Source organism: Aspergillus puulaauensis, chromosome 8, assembly GCF_016861865.1.
Source record: "Aspergillus puulaauensis MK2 DNA, chromosome 8, nearly complete sequence".
NCBI lineage: Eukaryota > Fungi > Ascomycota > Eurotiomycetes > Eurotiales > Aspergillaceae > Aspergillus > Aspergillus puulaauensis.
The window spans coordinates 1099569-1116810 of NC_054864.1; the positions used below are offsets into that span (position 1 = coordinate 1099569).

General features: G+C 50.6%; 7 protein-coding genes across 7 annotated transcripts; 4 read left to right on the top strand and 3 right to left on the bottom strand.

Moving 5' to 3' along the window:
• Positions 1 to 458: 458 nt before the first annotated feature.
• On the top strand, positions 459 to 2479 carry APUU_80422S (serine/threonine-protein kinase; the record flags this gene model as incomplete). Its single annotated transcript, XM_041696700.1, has 6 exons — positions 459 to 501; positions 621 to 743; positions 809 to 920; positions 974 to 1178; positions 1241 to 1396; positions 1448 to 2479. 6 exons carry the CDS (start codon positions 459 to 461, stop codon positions 2477 to 2479), a joined length of 1671 nt encoding a protein of 556 aa, XP_041562305.1.
• Positions 2480 to 3924: 1445 nt separating this feature from the next.
• On the bottom strand, positions 3925 to 4829 carry APUU_80423A (uncharacterized protein; the record flags this gene model as incomplete). Its single annotated transcript, XM_041696702.1, has 2 exons — positions 3925 to 4532; positions 4592 to 4829. The coding sequence occupies 2 exons, from the start codon at positions 4827 to 4829 to the stop codon at positions 3925 to 3927; spliced, it is 846 nt and encodes a 281-aa protein (XP_041562306.1).
• Positions 4830 to 6077: 1248 nt separating this feature from the next.
• On the top strand, positions 6078 to 7529 carry APUU_80424S (glycosyltransferase family 31 protein; the record flags this gene model as incomplete). Its single annotated transcript, XM_041696703.1, has 2 exons — positions 6078 to 7109; positions 7179 to 7529. 2 exons carry the CDS (start codon positions 6078 to 6080, stop codon positions 7527 to 7529), a joined length of 1383 nt encoding a protein of 460 aa, XP_041562307.1.
• Positions 7530 to 8122: 593 nt separating this feature from the next.
• APUU_80425A (glycosyltransferase family 32 protein) lies at positions 8123 to 9271 on the bottom strand (the record flags this gene model as incomplete). Its single annotated transcript, XM_041696704.1, has 1 exon — positions 8123 to 9271. One exon carries the CDS (start codon positions 9269 to 9271, stop codon positions 8123 to 8125), a length of 1149 nt encoding a protein of 382 aa, XP_041562308.1.
• A 1352-nt stretch (positions 9272 to 10623) lies between these two features.
• exg2 (putative exo-beta-1,3-glucanase) lies at positions 10624 to 13266 on the top strand (the record flags this gene model as incomplete). Its single annotated transcript, XM_041696705.1, has 3 exons — positions 10624 to 11724; positions 11779 to 12785; positions 12846 to 13266. The coding sequence occupies 3 exons, from the start codon at positions 10624 to 10626 to the stop codon at positions 13264 to 13266; spliced, it is 2529 nt and encodes an 842-aa protein (XP_041562309.1).
• A 669-nt stretch (positions 13267 to 13935) lies between these two features.
• Positions 13936 to 14708, bottom strand: APUU_80427A (response regulator; the record flags this gene model as incomplete). The annotated part of the gene is made up of 2 exons (XM_041696706.1): positions 13936 to 14253; positions 14313 to 14708. The coding sequence occupies 2 exons, from the start codon at positions 14706 to 14708 to the stop codon at positions 13936 to 13938; spliced, it is 714 nt and encodes a 237-aa protein (XP_041562310.1).
• An 868-nt stretch (positions 14709 to 15576) lies between these two features.
• Positions 15577 to 17218, top strand: APUU_80428S (uncharacterized protein; the record flags this gene model as incomplete). Its single annotated transcript, XM_041696707.1, has 3 exons — positions 15577 to 16093; positions 16153 to 16958; positions 17012 to 17218. 3 exons carry the CDS (start codon positions 15577 to 15579, stop codon positions 17216 to 17218), a joined length of 1530 nt encoding a protein of 509 aa, XP_041562311.1.
• Positions 17219 to 17242: the final 24 nt, after the last annotated feature.

Below are 17242 nucleotides of genomic sequence, written 5' to 3' on the forward strand. Positions count from 1 at the left end.
TGAGTCCTTCCAATCCAATTCCAAGCCCACCCCGTCTCGTCCAGACTCCAGACCGTCTCTATCTTGGCTCTTTTTCTTCTTACTACTCCGGTACGTCACCCTCGCTCCCGACCTGCCACGCCCGCAGTTCCTTGCCCCCTACAAACGCCCTTGCCGACCTAGACTGCTCTTTGTCTATCTGAGACCTTCAATTTTAACCTCTGACTTGTCCCGTCTAGGCCTGCATGCGGTGAACCTTCGATCATATTATCTCCCTATAAACCCTGCCCTCCGCCGCCCTTTCTCCGCCCTATCCTTTACTCCCTCTCCCGCCCTCCCAGACCTATTTCCAGCTGTCGACCAGCTTTGATCACGGACTGTCTGCCTCGGCAATACGATACACGTTCGAATGGGATGCTGTCGCAGGTGACGCGAAACAACAATTTCACGCTCTGTTGTCATAACGACTACTGTTCTAGATGGGAAACTCCCAAGGGAGACAGGTTGCCTCCGACAATGAGGGTATGTGCTACCTGAACGGGTCTCGGCCGACCACACCCCTGCAGTGGCAGCCGGCGCGGACCCCGCCAGACACGCCGGAAAAATATACTTGGTGCACGATTTGACTGACTTTGGGATAGTGAACTTGAACCAGTTCCGGCTGCTTCGAGTTGTCGGCAAAGGTGCCTTTGGCAAGGTCCGTATCGTCGAGAAGAAGGACACGGGCTTAACCTTTGCATTGAAGTATATCCGCAAAGAGGAAGGTATGTGTTTTGTTTTCTCTCAATGCAGATTTCTCTTACTGATCAAATCTTTTCTCCTGCTATAGTGGTCCGCTCAGAAAGTGTACGAAATATCATACGGGAACGTCGAATGCTTGAGCACCTCAACCACCCCTTTCTTTGTAACTTGCGGTACAGCTTTCAGGATATTGAGTACATGTGCGTTGGAATCTGCCAATCTCCGTCTCCGATGTTGCTGACTTTCACAAAAGCTATATTGTGGTGGATTTGATGAATGGTGGCGATTTGCGTTTCCATATCTCACGAAAATGTTTCACAGAGGACGCCGTACGGTTTTGGCTCGCTGAACTCGGATGTGCTTTGAGGTACATTCACTCGCAAGGCATTATTCATCGCGATGTCAAGCCGGACAATGTATTGCTGGACTCAGAAGGACACGTCCATCTGGCAGATTTTGTAGGTTCTCCGCTCAGGCTCTAATCGTGACGTCTCTAACCTGGTTTCCCCCCCCCCAATAGAACGTGGCATCGGACTTTCGACCTGGGAAACCGCTGACGAGCAAATCTGGCACGCTGGCTTACCTCGCTCCCGAGGTGTATGAAGGAGGGGGTTACTATTTTGAAGTCGATTGGTGGTCGTTGGGAGTTACGTTCTACGAATGCATCTACAACAAGGTTAGTCATTTGCCCGTTTCTACCATGTCGTTCAGGCTAATATAAGTACAGAGACCCTTCGAAGGCCGGTCTCAGGATACCCTTAGCGAAAACATCAAAAGGGCGCAACCGAAATACTTTGTCACGAACCCCGCGGTCTCCATTCCTTGCCTGCGAGCCATGTCAGCGTTAATGGAAAAAGATCGGAGTAGGCGAATTGGCGCGATAAGCTTTGAGAGCTTCATGTCGCACCAGTTCTTTGCCGATATCGATTTTGCTGCCTTGGAGCGAAAGGAAGTGCCCCCAGTGTTCCGCCCATCGAGCGATAAGACGAATTTCGACGCGACCTATGATTTGGAAGAGTTGCTTCTGGAGGAAGCACCGCTTGAAGCCAGGGCCCGAAGGCAGAAACCAAGAGCCGAGCTGAGGGAAGATGCAACAGCAAAAGAAATTCGCGAAGATGAACTCCATCGACTCATCGAAACTATGTTTGAGCCGTTTGATTATACGATAATGAGCTATCGTGGGAACGCAGCCGAAGCAATTGCGGCTTCTACGCGCCCTGAAGATTGTGTCCAAACAACGACGACGGTCTCGTCGACGCACTCACGGCATTACTCCCAACCTGATTCGGCGCGAGGCTCACCAGCCCGTACGGAAGGATCACCCGCTCGGTTGCCCTTGCCGGACAACCAGTCTTCTATCGGTGAGGCTATAGAGCCCACCACCAGCCACCCTATCAGCCCCTCAATGCAGACGTCTGCGCCCTCCGCGCCCTCCGTGCCATCTGGGCCGCCCCCTCCTGCTCCCAACTTCCACCGACCCTTTGTCCCACCGCCGTCCGGAAGAGCTCGACCAACTGGGCGCAAGACCAGCAAGGGCGGTGGCGTGCAAATGGTTCTCGAGGAAGCGGGTAGTTGGAGTGAACTTGCCGATCAAAGTACCACTCTCCCTGCAGAAGGCTACGACCCTGCCACTAAAGGAAAGTCTAACAACGGCGGAATGCTTGGTTTCTTGAGCCGCAAGAAGGGACGTGACAGAAGCCCTAAGCCGCAGGAGCCTGGTGTTCTCGGCAAGGAAGGGGCCCGCCAGATTATCAGCTGAGCGAATAAGCGGGATGAGTTATCCCTCACAATAACCGTCCACGCGGTATTGATTTCAAGTGCCCTGTCAAAAATCCAAAGCAGGCATGCTGGCTTGGATAATTCAACTGGCGCGGATCGCAGTCTACACCAAACAGACCCAGCAATAGTCTTGGACAATCCTGTTCCTTGGCAATGTGGCGAGAATATATGACTCTGACAAGTCGATAGCAAATCTGACAACCTGAACATGAAAAGGTTGCGGGAATACATCGAAACCGAATGTTGGATATACGCCGATGTTTGAAATCAATTCACCATAATCGACTTTCTTTTTTCTTTTTTTTTGGTTCCTGATTCCCCTGGCTTCAGCGCTGATCTATCTGAATTTATTTTTCCGTTTGCATCGTCCTTCATTTCCTTTTTCCTGGGTGGCTCCGGAGTTAACAGAACGGGGTGGCTTACTGACTCACTGACTGACATATGATGCCCGGATATACATACATAATCTCTCATCCATCTGCGTCTCTTTCCTTTCATCCAGATGCACCAGTCGCGATCGCACATATCTCTGCTTCTTTTCCATCTCTTTGGTTTTGTACTGCGTCGCGAGTGGCATCTATGTACCTTTTTGCATACCCTGTTGCTATGGCCACGTCTTTGTTTTATTGTCCGTGATTGAAACAAACGGATGGTGAGATTGACTGTGGGCCCGTTGGTGGTTGTTGATACCAACTATAGTACTATCTATACCCACTCTCGCTTTGTTGTTGGCCTGACGCTGGAGGACTTTTGTAATTTATGATGCTCGACTTACATACTCTCTCCATACTACTAGTTCTATAGATTATCTGAATGGATCCCGCGTGCGCGCTGGTTTATGTGAATATTATGTGAATATCATGTTAACGTATAAGTTGTTGTTTTAAGATTACGGTTACTCTACCAAGGAATCTAAGACAAGGAGTAACTTACAATGCCTTTCTGGATATCGCCATTTCACTATCCAGCCCAGCTCTTTTTGTTTACTCCAGCAGTGATGGTTCTATTCACATGAAGGGATTGGGAGCCGAGGGATATATTGATACGGAGTAGATAAGCATGATATGTAAGGTTGACAGAATGGCGTCACGTAATATATTAGGATCAACCATAACTGATGCAAGCACTATTTACGAAACACGGAATACTCAATACATACACCGTATGTATATATATACATATGCAAGGCTGCAGATTGAGGGTTTCAGAGGATAAATAGAGCATCATGGGGTCTATCTTATCTTTGGTTTCGAGAGTAACCATCCCGCTTGATGAACCCAAGTTCTTCACGTATATATCGCTTGAATCGGGGCTAGGGTTCCGAATAAATCAATTCGCGATGCGAGGAGATAACAAGGCGGTTTTTAGATTTGTATATATTACCAAGAAAACTTTTTATATACATATATATATACATATGCCAAACTAATTTCCAGGCAACTCTATAAACCGAGACTGGACGCCAACACCAACATTCGTCGGATCTACCTCGCTCGGTTCGGTCTGCTTCGACGGCGTTGTCGACCCATCTGGTAGCTCCGCTCTACACGGCGTGGTGGACTCGTCTGGCAATTCTGCCTTGTACGCCGCGTCACCGCTGACTTCTGATATTGGTGGAAGCTTATTGGAATACCCGCCAGCGCCAGAGCCAGCACTGTCCTCGAGTCCTTGCTGCTGTGTTTGGGCAGCTGTGGGTTTTGAGCGGCGGCGGCGGAGGTAGAATACTGCAGCACCGGCGAGGATGAGGAGAGGGGCACCGACACCTACGCCGACGCCGATTCCAATTTTAGCGGCGGGTGAGAGACCGGAGTTTGAGCTTTTGGAGTTGTTGTTGTTATTGTTGCCCCCGCCTGGAGAGGAGGATGAGGAGTCTGATGCGTTGATGCGGAAATAGGAGCTTGAGAAGTAGCGGGGCCCGCCTTCTGTCTGCTGGTTTTCGTTCCACAGAGTGAGGAAGAAGACGTCGTTCCAGGTGAGGTTGACGTCTGGGTTCATGTCGAACGAGTATTTTTTTGGGCCGTTTTCCCTATCTTCTGTGATGTTGTTAGTACGAGATCTCACATTTTCTGCACGTATCAGGGAGTGTGCCTACCGAAAAGAGGGATTGCAGATGAGTTTTCATTTTGGTACAGGACCAGGCTGACTTTAGTCCAATTGGTATTCCAACTGAGCTGGGTGCTAGCATGTTGTCTATAGATGGGGTAATCTGATGTTTTGTTTCCGCTATTAAGCTGGGCTGGCCGAGACCCGGGGACGATGAAGAAGTTTACGTTCTGGGCAGAGCAGAGACTGACGCCGAAGACGGAGAGGAATAGGAGGAGGAGCTGCATTTTGGGTCAAGTCTGGTTGGCTGTCCTCTAGCATGAATAGATTTCTGGGACCTGGGACCTGCGTAGGGCTAATTCGAGAGCAAACATGGAGTGGAAGCTGTCATAAGGGGAAAACGATGTCCAGCATGATCGTCTGACAAGGTGAAATACAAAAATTTGAAAATTAAACGCAGGTTGCCAGCTGGGTTTACGCCGTATATTATGAGGAGCGAGATCTTACTCTTGGACCCCGATCTGCACCATGCCCTGCCACGCAGAGTCTCAGTGTGGAGAGCACTACTCCTCTATCTCCCAGTCGATATCGCCGGTTGAAGGCCTTAGCCCCAGGGCCAGAGCTTGATTCATACTTAGCCTTGCTATCTACTTGCGAAGGACGAGGCTGAGCAGGGCAAGCCAGTTGTCCAGTACGGGGTAGTACAGATACCCGGACAACGGGGTCGAGCAGCCCGGCTGGTCATCTAGGTCAATGGCAGTGGAGAATGGCATTGATGATTTAACCATTTCGACAATCGTCGCTGAATGTTGGAGTCCGGGGAATTGGCATCGGGAACTGGTACTGCAGTTACTGCAGCAGTGCAGTGGTAGAGGCTTGGCCGCCCGATGACATCGGACCCAGGCTTCCAACATATTGGAGTGCAGAGTGCCAAGTACCGAGTCCGGAACAATCATGTTGACTTGTCGGGTAGGGCCACAATGCCAATCAAGAGGCGGAACCGCTGCGCAGATTTAGGGGCAGGAATCAGGATGATCAGGATGATCACTGATCAAGAATAGACCTGCCCAGCCTGTGCGGTCGCCCAGCGGCAGTGTGTGGAGGCGGCAACGAGGCGCGGACAGTGTTAGTGCGTACTAGCGAGCGGTGGCTGCATGATTGGCAGGCTGCCAGGCAGCACCCGGAATTGAGCGGGCGTCTCAAACCATGAAACAAGTGAAACCTCGACAGACGATGACGATGATTGTGAATCATGTGGGAATCGTGCTTACGGGGCGGTCGAATGGCAGTTCCTGAGGCAGTGGAGAAGAGTGAAGAACAGGAGAAGAATTGGATTGCGCAAACAGAAGAGGAAAAGAGGAGGAGAAGCGTTGTTCCATTTCCAGTTCCATTCCCTGCGTCGTCATTCTTGTCCGGGACCTCCAGATAGCTTTGTTTTCAGTACTTTTAATGATTCCATTCCACCACTTCTCTTCTCCCCTTTTTCTTGCATCTTCCAACATTATCTTATATCCTTTTCTACATTTCCACTCTCCATGGGCCTGTCAGACACGTGTCTGAATCTTAAACCCCGGAGGACCGTGTGGGTGGCGCTGGCCGCCGTCTGCCTGGCCTGCACTTCGCTGCTGCTCTTCTACCAGTACGAGGGCATCCCGTTTACGTCAGATCAGGTGCCAGTGACTCCGGTCGTGGAAGCAAGCAATAAAACCGGCAGCAGTACTATCACGCAGCACAACCCCAGCAATGCAGTGCAGAGCGACCGCCGCTGCCAGGCCTTCGCGGACCCCGGAAACATCGTCTTTGTGATCAAGACGGGCGCGACCGAAGTTTACGAGAAACTCCCCACCCAGTTGCTCACCACTCTTGGCTGCGTCCAGGATTTCCTCCTCTTCTCCGACCTCGAGGAACGAATCGGGCCATACCATATCCGCGACACCCTCTCCGATTTCAATGAGACTCTCAAGGAAACACTGCCGGACTTTGAGCTGTACCGGGAACAGCTGGAGTACCGCCGCACGAACCAGGACATGGCCGACCTGAAGGGTGACAAGGCATGGAAGTTGGACAAGTACAAATTCCTGCATCTGGTCGAGAAGGCCTGGCTGGAGCGCCCAGGCCGGGATTGGTACTTTTTCTTCGAGACCGATACATACATTGTCTGGACGAACCTGGTCCTCTGGATGAAGCGCATCTCGCCGCCGAAAGAACCCCTGTACTTTGGCTTCATCCAATACTTCATGAACGACGCGTTTGCGCACGGTGGAAGTGGCATTGTTATCTCAGGACAGCTTCTCGAGAAATTAATCGGAGACCACGCCGGACTCGCGAATAAATATGACGATGTCTTCACCAGCAACTGCTGCGGTGACTCTGTCCTGGCAAACACCATCCGCCAGGAATTAGACCTGGGCGTGCAAAACATGTATCCGCAGATTAACGGAGAGAAGCCCTCTACTCTTGGGTTTGGTCCCTCGCAATGGTGCCAACCGGTTGTGACGATGCACCATCTCCATCCGCGAGAGCGAACTGCTATTTTCGATTTCGAACAAGCTAGGCAGGACCTAACCGTATGAACCGCCCCCCAAACCCTCAACTTTCACCTCTTTCCAATTGCATACTAACACTCTCTCAAACAGGAGCCCCTCACCTTCGCCGAACTCTCCTACCTACCCTTCCCCGAAAACAACACCCGCGATTACGAAGAAGACTGGGATAACCATTCCAACATCCCCATCAAATTCGCCGGCGCACTGACATCATCACTCGAAACCTGCCGTCAAGCCTGCACCGACACCCCGCGGTGCTTCCAATGGCGATACAACTCAGACGGAGACTGCGAGATCTCGACCGAAGCGTTCCTCATCGGCGGGTCGAAGAAGCCAGAGGGTAACGGGAAGCGCTGGTACTCCGGGTGGAGGGTCGATGAAATCCAGAAATGGCGAGACGCGAATCCTTGCAAGGAAGTGAAGTGGGTTGAGCCTCATTGATTGAGATGCAATATTAGCGGCCATCCTCTCATCCTCTTTTTCGAGGCTGGGACTTGAGAGAAAAAGAGGGGTATTCTAGCGCCGCAGGCAGGCAGGGTTGTTTAGGCTGCTCTTCCGGCCTTGTTAATTTTTAACTTTTTGTCCATTTTGGCGGGGATAGCACGGATGCATAAGCATGGTAATTTTTGTTTGGTTTAGACTAGATTCGGTTTGGGTTGCATATGCAGTACATACTGCCATACTACTTATTACTGGTTGTGCGACGTTGTCCTGTTTGGTCTTGTATGCCTGAGACACATTAAGTGGATATTGCTCATGCCGGTGCATAGGTTAGTTATCTTATGTACAAACTTCTAAATACATGCGTCCAATCATTCGTATGCAACACGTAAAAACCCGGACCAAAGAATGATGATAAGAATTATGAAATATAAAATAGGGAAAAAATGAAAAGAAAAGTAAGAAAGTTGTAAAGGTATAATATAGAATCAAAGAAGAGAAGATAATAGAAGAGAAGAGAAAAAAGGCTGAAAACGCAAGATTATCGGTATCGAAATCGCTATCGGAATCGCTGTCGGAGAGCACATTGTATATCATGAGGCTGAAGCAGAAGTAGTCGCCGTGGCCTTCGGCGGGTTCTGGTTTTGACCCTCTTCTCCACCGGCGTCGTTCTTCCACGACCCAGAGTACCAATGTGAGACCAGGTAAGGCCCCTGGTCTTTCGGCTTACCGCCCTGCAGCGCCGCGAAGGCCGCCTGCGGGAGGACAAGGATATCCCCCACGAGCTTGGGCTCCTTTAGATGGTGAATGTCTTTCTTGGTGAACTCCTGGCCTGTTTCTTCGGAGACGCTCCTGAGCAGAGCCATTGTGATGGCCTGAGGCCCTGTGACGGCGACGACATCGGACAACATGGGTTTCGTGAGTGCGGAAATAGAGACGTGGTTATCCGACGCCTGGTATTTGAGCTGTCTCACGACGTACTCGATGACGGCCTTGAAATGTTGGAGGTGAGGCTTCACCATAACCGTCCAGCTGGCGAATTGCCATCCGTCGAATTCAAGACCCACGACGACGTTAACGGGGTTCTCGGTGTCTTTGGTGAACTTCTCGGGAATCCATTCGGAGACGGGGACGTCGCAGGTGACGTCGAGATCGCTCCAGATACCACCGTCCGCGTAGAGGATGAGTACGCGGAGGAAGTCGGCCTTGAGGATGGGTACCGTTAGGGCCATGTATGTTTCGAGGACCTCGGGCCATTCGGCGTAGTTTTCGCGAACGTATTGGTCCGCGCTTTCATCTGTGAGGAGTTCGTGGCGGAAGTTGGGGTTCTTCTTGAGCCATGTGTCGACGTACTTCTGGGCTTGTTCGCTGACACCCTTGGGGCCACATTTGTGCCAGATCTTTGCAGGGAAGTCAGGGGACGCTTGGTGTGCGAGGAGTGGTTGAATAGCTGCGCTGTAGCCCGTGTCGTCTTGCTCACTCGGTTCGGCTTGTGTGCCAGAGGTGTTTGGTGTGTCGGGGGTCACGGTGGTCGTAGCTACCACGGTATTCGTGATCGTCACGGTAGCCAGCTCTGGTTGCGAGGTAATCAAGGTGGGGAGGGAGGTTTGTAGCGACATTTCCAGGGTCTCATTTTGGCTGTTCAGACGGATAACACGGTTGAAAAGGTACATGTTGAAAATAAGGAGGAACACAAACATGGCCATGCCATAACGGCTGGCGCTGTTCACAAGGCCCGCCATTGTAAAGGAGCGAAGGAGTTGTTAACGAGAGAATGAAGATCAGGGTGTTTGTAGAAGTGTAAGAAAAGAACGGCTAGGAGTTAATTTTGATCCAGGAGGAGTGAATATGCAATGAACAAAGACTTTTCAGCAGGGATTCATGGCTGAAATTAATATTTCCCACCCAAAATGTGCTGATTGCGTGGGACGGTGAGATTCCGGAGGCTTGCCAAAACTGATGAAAGAAATCGAGAGAGGCGTATGCAGGGGCGCCGGGTCAGTTGTACTCGTCGCCCGTAAATTGATGCTGGAGGATCAATAATCCCGAGGACACCACACTCGCCCGATGACAAGTTGCTGAATCGCACACTGGACAAAGCTGAAAGATTAAGGGACTGCCAAAACTTTTTACGATCTTGACAAGTCAGTGGATCGTGGCCAGCCGCTTGAGATTCGAGAATGGCTTAATTTGGTGGGATCGTCTCTGGAGTCTGGAGCAGAAATTCAGACGCACTTTCGCAGGGACTCAGGGAGGAGGCCAAGCTCAAAGCCTGAGACAGGTGGATGAGGATGCCTGGTCCTTATTGGGGCCTTCGCTGGCCGGCCTGAAAGACCCTGCTGGACGAACAGTCAAAAAGGCTGGGCCTAAGGATCTGATTTGTTCGAAGGGTCTGCGCTGTGCGGCTGGGTTATTAATATTTGTGGCCGCACCCAGTCCAGCGCCCCAGCCACGCTCGTGTTTCAGTGGCGCGTATTATTGGGCGAGGCCGTGAGAGGCAATCCTTAGTCCAATTGGGTCTTTTTTCAATATTTGGGCCCGCAGTGAAGAATGTACCGTCACACTCGCGCCGCGCGGTCTCGCCTCTTGCTTCTGGCCCGGCTGGCGGTTGATTGATATTCCAGGCCCCTTACCCAATACAGCTGTTTTGGCGATCAACGTCTGACAAGAACAATGATATTGGCAACTGGGTAAATTAAAGGATTCAGTTAGGTAGAGCCTCAATTTGTAACATTGCCCTTGATCGTGCGAACAGTGGAAAACTCTGGTAGCACTCATCTACCATGGAATCGCCCCACTGAGATCTGGTTGGGCACGTGCCGGTATCACGCTATCCCAATTAGGAAATCTAGCAACATCCCAGGCAACCGTCTCGAGACAACAACGCAGCAGCTCCTTGGCCGTTCTTGTCGACGACTTGGCGAAAGCATTTTGTGATTGAATTTGACTGCGCATGCCTCCCACCTCTTGAGGTTATTCCTCACACCAATGCGCCAGCCCTGTCCAGGATAGACTTCAGCGGGGCAGCAACAGCATTCCAGCTGACTGACATTCGACCACGAGTTTCCGCGCATTCTCCAGATAACTGAATTGCATGCCCAGCCAATCCCGCAGTCGGGACCGGTATGGTCGCGACCGTGATCGAGACCACTCCCGCGTCCAGTCCCGCAGAAGATACCACGAAGACGACTATGACGACGAGGAGGAGGATTTCGAGGACAGCCCGCACGATCGACGATACCGCCGCGATGGCTATCGCCGCGCACGTGCCGATTCAAGACACGATGATTCTTACGACGATTACGAACTAGACCGACGAGAAGACTCGAGAGCTCACGACCGCGCGGCGGAGGGTTCGCGGAGATACCGTTCGGATACGGAGCGACGGCGCGAACGACCGAGAGCCTCACCTACGACCTCCCCTCGCAAACGCGAACGCACAAGGGACCGGGACGGTGGTCACCGCCGACGGAGAACTGATGATGATGATGGCGCTAGTCCGGTACCGCGCGCCCATCGGGATCGAAGGTCAAGAACAAGAGACGGAGGGCAGAACCGGGATCTGGAGGACGAGGAATTGGAAGACGAGGCACGACGACACCGACGCCGGGAACGGGAGCGCGAACGAGAAAGACGCGGTACAACCTCGAAGCACCAGAGCACAGAGTCCACGAACAGTAGCGCCGGATTGCTCAATGCAGACGCCTTGGCCAAGCTTAGAGCACAGCATGAAGAACAAGAGCGGGTGGAGCGACGTCAGACAGAAAAAGCAGAAAAAAAGCGAAGACGGAAACGCCCAGCTGTTGAAGGGAACACGCGTGCTCTCGAGCCATTCCCCGACGAGGTTCCCCGGGGCCAGTCCAAAGGTCGTATTGTGTCCGGTGCTTATCTAGAAGAAGGTAGAGGGCCTGATATGGAGGTTCGTCTGCGCGGTGGCGGAAGACCACCTCCACCAGAGAAACGTTGGGAGAAAGAGAGCGATGACTCAGGTGGACAGCCGCCATTCTGGAAACGGAAGAAATGGTGGTGGATAGGTGGGGCTATTGCGGTTGTTATCGTGATCATAATCATTGTCGTCGCCGTGGTTGTATCGAAGAAAAAAGGCGGAGGATCCGATTCTGACTCAGGGGGGTCATCCAGCTCTAGCGGTGGTGACACGTCGGCACTCGACGGACTTGATCGTGATAGTATTCCGGTACGTTTGGTTTGCTCCCCATCCCTGCGTAATAATGATATTGACTGGCGCTAGGACTCTGCGCAAGGAACCGTTTTGGATCCATGGACATGGTACGAAACGACGGGCTTCAACGTGACATATACAAGCGAAACTGTTGGTGGCCTTTCTGTAATGGGCCTGAACTCCAAATGGGACGATTCTGCAAGAGCAAACGACAATGTACCACCACTGAACAAGCCGTTCCCCTACGGATCGCAGCCTATCCGCGGCGTAAACCTTGGAGGATTGCTTTCCCTCGAGCCTTGGATAACACCATCTATGTTCAGCGGATACTCATCAGATGTGATTGATGAGTACTCACTGACCAAAGAGCTAGGAAGTTCCGCGGGTGATGTGCTTGAAAAACACTACGCAACTTTCATCACAGAACAGGACTTCATCGATATCCGCGATGCTGGACTCGACCACGTTCGGATTCCGTTTTCCTACTGGGCAGTGGACCCCATCGACGGCGAGCCGTATGTTCCCAAGACTTCCTGGCGCTATCTCCTCCGCGCCATCGAATATTGTCGCAAGTATGGTCTGCGAGTAAAGCTCGATCCACATGGTCTCCCCGGTAGTCAAAATGGTTTCAACCATAGCGGGCGACAAGGCAGCATTAACTGGCTGAATGGAAGCGATGGCGAGAAGAATGCCCAGCGTGCGCTTGACTTCCACGACAAAGTTTCCAAATTCTTTTCGCAAGACCGGTACAAAAATGTCGTCACCATTTACGGTCTCGCCAACGAACCATACATGCTTTCCTTGGACATCGAGAAAGTTCTCGATTGGACTACTGAAGCTACAAAGCTGGTTCAAAAGAACGGTATCACCGCCTGGGTCGCCTTCCATGACGGATTCCTCAACCTGAGCAAATGGAAATCCATGCTCAAGGATGGCCCTTCGAAACTCCTCTTGGATACCCACCAATACACCATCTTCAACACAGGCCAGATCGTCCTCAACCACACCGCAAAGGTCGAGCTCGTCTGCAACGACTGGCATGCTATGATTGGTCAAATAAACACCACATCATCAGGGTAAGCCCTTTCGCCTCCCATCTCATTATCATTATTACACATACTGACTAGAACCAAAAGCTGGGGGCCCACAATGTGCGGCGAATGGTCACAAGCAGACACCGACTGCGCCGAAAACCTCAACAACGTCGGCCGTGGCACCCGCTGGGAAGGCACATACTCCGAAGGCGATGACACCATGTACTGCTATACAGCCGATCAGGACACAGGCGCTGCTTGCAGCTGCACCAAAGCCAACGCAGACCCATCGGACTACTCGGACGACTACAAGACATTTTTGCAAACGTACGCAGAAGCCCAGATGAGTGCGTTTGAGACGGCGCAGGGCTGGTTCTACTGGACGTGGACGACGGAGTCGGCGCCGCAGTGGAGTTATCGGAGTGGTTGGAAGAATGGGTATATGCCTGCTAAGGCGTATAGCCCTAGTTTTAAGTGTGGGGATGATGTGCCGAGCTTCGGATCGTTGGGGGAGTATTTCTGATATTTTGTTGCATGTTTCGAGTCCCGGTTAGTAGACCTGCATTTGCATATTTGTTGTGTTGTGTATATACGGTTTCCTGCATTAGATACTACGATCTTTTAAGCCTCTTTATGAAAATTTGTTCTATAACATGGATTGATCGAGTTCTGGTATAGGCTAGTGAGGTTCCAGCTGCTTGAATAGAACAGAGGTCAATCTTACCCAAACGCCGGGCAACGGAAACAGAACACCCGTAAAGAGTGTTGAACCATTCGAAGTATTTGAGCTTTTCTTCGAACATCCGGGCATCTGTTGCAATATATCCCTGAAAAGTTAACTGCCCACCTTAGCGTTAGGCCTATCCAAGTTCGTTCGCTTTTGGGACTTCCTGGTTTTCATTCTCAAAAACGCGAAGCAAAAGAAGTCTTGCTTGATGTTTAAGATAGACGAGCGAGAGAGGTTATGGGCTATGGTCCTTTTAGCAGCTAGAGTGGAAAGAGTGGGAAGAAGGCTTAATATACTCTATAGAAGGCGCGACAACAGCCCGCTTGCGAGTAACACAACTAATAACAATGCTCCCGACAGGCAGGGCCAACTCCATATATCTTCCAGTCTACTTAAGTGACCCAATTACTCAATCTAACTAGGTAATCTGATATTCCCAACCTAATACCAGCCAATATCAACACCTCACTCCCCTTTTGCCCTAAACCAGCCTCCAGCCTTCCACGTCTCACCCGTACAAACAGTCTGGTTTCGAAGCTCATCCGACAGCATGCTCTTCATGATGACTTCCAGCCGATCATAGTCAATGGGCTTCGGGATCCAGCCATCGAAATCAAGTTCAGTAAAACATATACGACTATTTTCATTTTCGTGGCCTCCCGAGATGGCGAAGACCGGAACATGACGCCGGGGAAGGCTGGCACCGAAGGGCGTAGAGGCCCATTCTTCTTTCTCGGCTTCGCGAATCAACTCTATGGCTCGATTGCCATTCATTTGGTCCATCTATTTATGTGAATGTTAGAGAACACTTCCAAAAGAATATCTAGATAGATGCGTCGTACCGTTATGCCCATAAGAACTATGTCAAAAGTATGCAGATTGCCATCGAATAGCACTGTATGGTACAAAGACGCGCAATCTTTTCCGTTGACGGCTACCTGTACGTCATGTCCGAGCTGTTCCAACTTTGATTTCAAGTTGGCTCTGGTGACAGGGTCATGTTCAGCCACTAGGATATGTAGCGTAGGTTCGCCAGCGACGGGGAGGATTGCATCGACGTCGTCGAGCTTTGGATCAGAGCTAGTCCGGATAGCCATGGACAATTCGGATAAACTAGAGGGCGATGGACTCTCAGTTTCCAATAGCGGACGGGTCTCGGTTGAGTCAGTCTTATCATCTTCATCATAACCGGTACGCTTCGTCAATTTGAGATTTTCTGGGAACTGCAGTACAGACATTTTCGCAACACCACTGGCTTGTGTATCTATAAGAGCAGGAATATTAAGATTGTGATATTATCATGCAGACCATGGATCATCACTTACCACGAGATAGATGATGGCGGTTGTGGTAAGATGACCTGGTTGGTATAGGGCTTGAGAGTAAACAAACTAATAAATGGGGGTCTGGTAGGCCTGAACGAATGTGAATGATTGATATAATTTGGTTATTTTGCTGAAAACAACCTTTGCAGAGTATGCAGGGAGTGTGAATGGGATGAAAGTGTTCTCTCCATGGAAAGTACGCATTGAGTCCCAAAGGGGAAATGGCGAGGATCGGAGGGGAAATAGCGAGGCCCGGCACAACAGGCCTTCACAACATACTGAATATGCCTGGCATGGCCATAGTCTGACGACCGGTTGCTTACAACCGATTCCTCAAAACAATCCGATATTTATGATGATGTATTGAAAATGTAGATGAGTATAGCATGATGCTCGTCAACTTGTGGTTCTATTGTGCTTCCTTATCCTAGAACCATGCCCTTGAACGAGTATTTGCCTGCAAAAGAAAGCTCAAGATAGATGACAGAATGGATATCCAGAGTGTAGGTTGACATAGCAAGCGTATACTTCAATTGGCGGGTCACGTGTCGATGCCGTTCCCCAACGCAGTGCTTGACTTGCATCTCGCCATCTTTAAACCTCCCATTGTGTCTTGATCAGCCGCAAATATCTGTTATTGAAATCTGCAGAGCTACCTTTACCACCGTTACTATCTCTGGTTCAGAGATTCCGGGCATTTATATCCCTTGGGCTTTGTAGGCCCAATTGCCGTCCCAACACGAAATGCACCCTGCTCCATCTTATTTGCCTGGAAGTGACTATGAAGGTGGCCAAATCTTGCCGTCAGTGCCGTACCGCTAAGCGGAAATGCACATTTGACACTGGTTCTCGTTCTGCCTGCCTGATATGTGCCCAGAAAGGTCTCGAGTGTTCTTTAATCAGGTTGAACCCCACTCACCCAAAACCCATTGCTCCGGCAGCAACGACGTCCGAGAGCTCTGCCAAAGTAAACGACGAGTCCCGAAATCAGCTTGTCGATATATATTTAGCGCGTATCCATGACAAACCCCACACTCTGTTCCACCCAGCAACATTGAAGTCCCGGGTGCAAGCTGGAGCGCTACCTGAGCCGGTCCTGTTCAGTATTCTGGCTTTGGCTGCCCGGTTCTCAAGCCACCAAGACACACGGGAGCGTGCCTGTGACCTTTTTCAAGCTGCCAAAGAGTCGTTCAAAAGAACACTTGATGAGGTGACACTGGATAATGTTCACGCTGCTGCCCTCATAGGTAATATTTGCGGAGTAGAAGGGGATGCAAGCGGAGAATCTCTCTTTTTCGGTAGGCGCGCTTAATTTGTGAATTACCTTAATATCTACAAATATCTGATCATTAACCAGGCATATCATTTCGCATGGCTTTGATTCTTCGTCTCCCAGAACCAAGACCGGAAGATGATAGGATCATGAAAGAAATCAGAATTCGGACTTACTGGTCTCTGTACATGATTGACCAGTGGTCATCAGCTGGCTTAGACGTGCCACGACAGATTCCAGATACGAGTAAAAATCCACTGCCCATGCCGGAACTGGAATACTGGCAGCTGAAACCGGGGGAGCATAAAATGGCAAAAGACCACAATCCCGGCCTTTGGGGCTACATGGTTATACTCGCTCAGATATTTGGAAAGATACACGAATTACACAGACAACTTGCTAACGGCGATCCAACAGATGTCCAGACGGAGGAACAGACCCGTGTATTGGCGCTACAACTCGAGAGATTTGCTCAGAACCTTCCTTCCAATGTGGTATACACGAAAGACAACCTGGAGCACCATGCCATGCTCGGACTGGGAGCAACTTTTGTTGCTCTTCATTTGGGCTATCATCATTATTCGACTTTGTTGTACTTCCACTACCTGGACTCTACTGTTTCCCGGGTTCCCAACCAGACCCTGTTTGCAGCGCGTTGCAAGTACCACGCGGCAGCCTTCAGTGACCTTTTGAACTTGTCCAACGGGGTTGCTGGATGCGAAGCTGTATATTTTATTGTTTCCCACATGACGGTTATATCGTCGTCGGTTTTGCTTCATACGCTCTTGTTTGGGGAACCCCACGAATTGCCTGATACTCGGAGACGACTGTCTTCCAACTTTCAGATTCTCCTCAAACTCAAACAGTATTGGCCTGACGTGAATATGATGGTAAGCTCCTGTGGGCTAAATGATTCCCAACAATGTTTTTACTAAGTCTCTAGATTACACGACTCTTTACATTCCAAGACGCTTGCATGCGCTCAACGGACCAAGTCTATGTGGTCGATAAGTGGATAGTAAAATTTCTGCTTCAACATGCGCTGCCGATTGAGAAAAACCGTCGTCCACCAGCCACGGATTATCTCGCCGAACGAGATAGATTCGCCGAAGATGCGCTTTCCATCCTTCGACCAGTGGGATCGGGATAACTTGGTTGCACCTCGCCTGTCCGG